Genomic DNA, 5,405 nt, shown 5'->3' on the forward strand with positions numbered 1-5,405 from the left:
ACGTTCCCATTCGCCGTTCGAACCTCGGCTACACGGACCTGCCCATCGGCACCCGGAAAAACTTCAGTAATCACGCCTTTACGCCAGGTATTACGTTCTGTGTTATCATCCAAAATCAGGACGATGTCGCCTACCTTCAGAGGCGGCTCTGACTCTCTCCATTTCTTCCGCGGCATCAATGTTGGAAGAAACTCACGCAACCATCTTCGCCAAAACGCATCAGCGAAACTTTGCGCCAAACGCCACTGTTTCCGCGGACATGTGGTTTGTAAATCGCACCTGGATATTCTAATCTGCCCTGACGAGGACCCGAGTAGGAAATGATTGGGTGTCAACGCTTCATCATCGCGCGGATCCGTCGATACGTGTGTGAGCGGACGCGAATTTACACAATGCGCAACCTCTGCTAATAACGTTATCAAGACCTCTTCTCTAGGTGCTTGTTCTTTCAACACTGTTCCTAATGCGGTTTTAACTGATCGAATCATTCTCTCCCATGCTCCACCCATATGAGACGCCGTTGGTGGATTGAACTTCCATTCAATATTGTTTTTACAAGCGAAATTGTTGATCTCTGTGCGGTTTAATTCCCTTATCGCCTGCTTCAACTCTCTATCCATACCCCTAAAATTTGTACCGTTATCCGAATAAACACACACCGGTGTTCCTCTGACTGCTGAGAACCTTCTGAAGGCCATAATTGCCGAATCTGTGCTTAAACTGTGCGCCAGCTCTATATGGATCGCGCGAGTAGTCATGCATGTAAACAGCGCGCCCCACCTTTTCTCTCGTCTTCGTCCTATTTTTACCTGCATCGGACCGAAGTAATCTAACCCGCAATGAGTGAACGGACGTACAAAACAAGCTAATCTCGCGGGTGGCAAATCCGCCATCTTTGGCTTTGCTGGCAAACCGCGACGAATTTTGCAAACGATGCATTTCGAAACTAAACTCTTTAGAGCTTGCCTTAACCCGACTATCCAAAATTTCTGTCTTAATTCATTTATTACCGTTTCGTGACTTCCGTGATAAAATCTTTCGTGGGAATCCTTAACCAAGAGCTGTGCAAATTTCTCTTTGCCATCTAAGATTATTGGATGAGTAGCGAAATCATGGCTGGTAAAGTTCCCTAATCGACCTTCGGCGCGCAATACATTATCTTTGTCAATAAACGGATTTAAAGACGCAACCCTACTACTTCTGGGAACAGCCTTTGATCTCTCAATACAATTTAATTCTTCTGGAAACGATATCGATTGGCTCAACTTGTAACAAATAATCTCGGCGTTAACTTTTCGTTCAAGGCACGAGTGACTTCTGTTTCTCCATCTATCAACAGCTTCTAAGACCCGAGATACAGTAGATAAAAGCCTCGACAAGGACGAAAATCTCGAAAAGTTTAGCAATAAGTGTTGTTCTTCTACGACATTCGCTACAGGAAGGAACGATTTTGAAAATTCTAGGTCGGCCGTATCGACTTCAAAATGAACGTCGCTTTTCGGCCAAAGGGAGTCTGCCTTTGTTAGAAACGACGGCCCGGCTAACCATCTGCTATTCTCATCAAGTGCGTTAGGCGCGGCCCTAGTACCGTCATCGGCCGGATTATCTTTTGTCGGCACCCACCGCCACTCATTTACCTCTGAATTTTCGCGAATTTCACTTAATCGATTCGCGACGAAGATCTTAAATTCCCGAGGATCCTTCCTGATCCAATGTAGAACAGTTTTCGAGTCCGACCAAAATATCCTACGCGTGATTCTAAAATCGTGTTCACTCGCTATTGTTTTAGCTAATCTCGTAGCTAATAGGGCCGCTTGTAACTCTAATCGCGGAACGGACATAACTTTTAACGGCGCAACGCGACTCTTCGACATAATGATTGATACGCGAAATGTTTCATTTGGTAATTTAAATCGCCAATAAGCTACCGCTGCGTAGGCCTTTGTACTGGCATCGCAAAAAACGTGTAATTCGGCTGTTCTCAGTTGATAATTACGATCTTGATAACAACGCGGTATACTACATTTCCCGATTTTTCCCAATTCGATTAGCCATTGCTGCCAGTGCGTAAACTCCTCATCACGCAAGACCTCGTCCCAGCCTATACCACTAGACCAAATATACTGCATTAAGATCCGCGATTGGATCGTGAAAGGAGTGAGGAAGCCGAGCGGATCGAAAACGGACATTATCACGCCTAAGAACTCCCTCTTCGTTGGTTTTTTCTTACCATTATATATATCTTCTGAGATTTTACCTGGATTAAAATTGAATCCTAACTGATCATTCGAATTCGCCCACCTTAGCCCTAAAACTTTCTCGACGCCGCACGTCCCTGAATCTACTCCGATCAAGCGACCCGGATTATTGTCTGTCTTTAACCCTTTTAATACCTCAGTCGAGTTACTTGCCCAACCGTGCATTTCCCAATTCGCGAACTTATTTATATCTATTGCCTGATGCACGCGTTGACGAGCCTCATTCTCCGTTTCGCAGCTATCTAAAAAGTCGTCCATATAACAATTCTCTATGAGACTATTGGCGGTTTCAGGGAATTCTGACATGTACTGCGACGCATTCTTGTTCTTTATAAAAATCGCGGCACACGGCGAAGATCTGGCTCCAAACAACATTGATGTCATTACATACTCCGTAGGCTCCCTATCTCTATCCGCGCCTCTCCATAAAAATCGTTGCGCGTCTCGATCTTCTTTTCGAATCTTTATTTTCATAAACATATCTCGAATATCTGCTTTGATCGCGTATGCATATTGTCGGAACCGCATTAGTACCCCAAGCAATGATTTAAGTAAATCCGGACCCGTTAGTAATAGATCGTTGAAACTTACTCCGTTTTCTATAGCCGCCGCGTCATGGACAATCCTAACTTTCCCTGGCTTATTAATGTTAGTCACCCCGAAAAACGGTAAATATCGTAACCTCGGTCCCTGCTGTCTCTCTGCCACCTGCGCGAACCCTTGATCGAACATTCTTTGCATTTCCTTGTAGAACATTTCCCCGTACTCGGTATCGCGGTCGAGTCTTTTCTCTATTTTAGTTAATCGCTGGAGCGACATAGTACGACCATCTGAGAACCTGATCTCATCGTCCTTCCATGGCAATCCGACTTCCCACTCGACTCCATTGTGACGACTAGTATCTTCTAATATTTGTAACGCTCGCCTATCTTCCTGCTTAGCTTTAACATGACTACTCACGCCTAGCGATTCAATTTCGAAATACTGTTTAATTAATTTATCCGCTATCTCATCACAACGCGACCTCTCAATCGACGATGGACCTACTGTTGCGGACGCGATAAATTCCGAGTGCTTCCTAAAGGGTCCTCCGTGAATTACCCATCCCAACGAACAACGTGATACTACTAGGTTACTCTGCCCTATCTCTCGATATTCTTGCATTAAAATAAGTCCAATATTGTCCTGACCAATAAGCATACTTGGGGTAGCTTCGTAAGGATTCGTTCTTATCCCTGTCTCTGCCACACAAAGATCAACAATATCTCTCGTCACGCATTGAGAAGGAAGCCCGAGATTCCGAACAACCAACAAATTTCGGAGGAAGTAACGCTTACCTACACAATTCACTTCGAGATTAACTTTACTATGGCATAATGTGACCGCGCCCTCGCCTCCTACACCCTTTAAACACACCCTAGCACGCGTACTCTTAACTTCCACTTCGTCTACTATTTCCGAATCAATGATGGAAACTGTGGAACCATCGTCCAACAGTGCGTAAATGAGTTTCGATCCGCGCGGTCCCCAAATCTGAATTGGGACGTACTTCAGGAAAGATCGACCATCTAGTCACCTTTGGTGATCCACACGCGCAGCGGATTCGTCCTTTCTGCGCGAGACGTTAGCCGATTCACCGATCTCTTCTTTCGACTTCACATGAACGGAGTCTACCTTAATAGGGTGTAGGAGAGGGTGATGTGATCGACCACATCTCCCACAAGGCGACTGCTTGCAATCATATTGAGAATGCCCTTGCCTGAGACAATTGAAGCATACCCGATTCGTTCGCGCTACTCGCCACCTATCGCTAAGCGCAAGCCTCTCGAAACTTCTACACTTCTCAATACCGTGACCCCTGCGATTACAATTAATACAATTATCTCTTGTACTCATCTCCCTTTCATCCTGATCCTTTCTACTTATTTCCCGCGTCGCATACGCTCCTCTTTCACGGTAACGCGTATTCGGACGTAGATTTTTCGCAGATCGTGGTGCCTCCGCAACATCGAGAGTGACAACGCCCGAAGATATTCTCATCTCTGCCTCTTTGTATACGAACTCCGCGATCCGTAACAAGGCAGGTAGATCTTTACCACCGTTCAGCGCGTAACTGCCGTAATTATACGCCAACGTCTCTGGTAATTTCTGGAGTAAACTATACACGAGTTCTTGATTTTTCAAATAACCTTCGTCTACGTCTAATGATTTTACTGCTAACGCGGCTGCTCGCAAACGCGTCGCGAACTCTACCAAAGTAATTCTCCGGTCCGCAATGCTCGGTAAATCCTTAATTTCGCGAATGATCTTGTTTAAAATCACGGCGGTATTCCCGAACCGCATTTCCAACGTCTTCATTATATCTTCCGCATTGTTACCGGCTATAAATAACGCGCGCACTTCATCTTTCGCGTCGCCTTTTAACAAACCCGCTAGGCGCATCACATTCTCACGGTCCGAATATTCACCGAGTGCCGTCGACATTTCAAATGATTGCTTGAACCGTATCCATTCCAACGGATCCCCAAAGAAGGGTTGCAAAGTCTTAGACGAGGTCATCCTTGAAAATAGTCAAGTATTATCATTTCTCGTACCAGGTTCTCTAACCGCTGCTAACGTATTCTCGATGGCTCTACATATTCGATCTTCCGCTCGCGAATCTCTAGGACAATAATCGTCGTACCGCGATCGCGTCCGTCTATTCGAATCGCGACTACGTTCGTTGTCACTCTCTATGCTTCCATCTGACTCCTCGTGTTCTTGCGAAAGGTAGATCTTTACCACCGTTCAGCGCGTAACTGCCGTAATTATACGCCAACGTCTCTGGTAATTTCTGGAGTAAACTATACACGAGTTCTTGATTTTTCAAATAACCTTCGTCTACGTCTAATGATTTTACTGCTAACGCGGCTGCTCGCAAACGCGTCGCGAACTCTACCAAAGTAATTCTCCGGTCCGCAATGCTCGGTAAATCCCTAATTTCGCGAATGATCTTATTTAAAATCACGGCGGTATTCCCGAACCGCATTTCCAACGTCTTCATTATATCCTCCGCACTGTTTCCGGCTATAAATAAAGCGCGTACTGCATCCTTCGCGTCGCCTTTTAACAGACCCGCTAGGCGCATCACATTCTCACGGTCCGAAT

General features: G+C 45.5%; 1 protein-coding gene across 1 annotated transcript in view; it reads right to left on the minus strand.

Moving 5' to 3' along the window:
- Positions 1 to 2,628, minus strand: part of LOC113464792 (uncharacterized) — a 3,910-nt gene extending 1,282 nt beyond the window's left edge. Inside the window, exons 1-2 of the mRNA XM_026816664.1 lie at positions 2,563 to 2,628; positions 3 to 2,500 (exon numbers count right to left, since the gene is read on the minus strand). Of these exons, the coding sequence (XP_026672465.1) occupies positions 3 to 2,500; positions 2,563 to 2,578 (2,514 nt within the window). The 5' untranslated portion in view covers positions 2,579 to 2,628. The remainder of the gene's footprint in view (positions 1 to 2; positions 2,501 to 2,562) is intronic.
- Positions 2,629 to 5,405: the final 2,777 nt, after the last annotated feature.

This window comes from Ceratina calcarata, unplaced genomic scaffold (genome assembly GCF_001652005.2).
Source record: "Ceratina calcarata isolate Rehan_Ccalc_2016 unplaced genomic scaffold, ASM165200v1 scaffold538.2, whole genome shotgun sequence".
Lineage (NCBI taxonomy): Eukaryota > Metazoa > Arthropoda > Insecta > Hymenoptera > Apidae > Ceratina > Ceratina calcarata.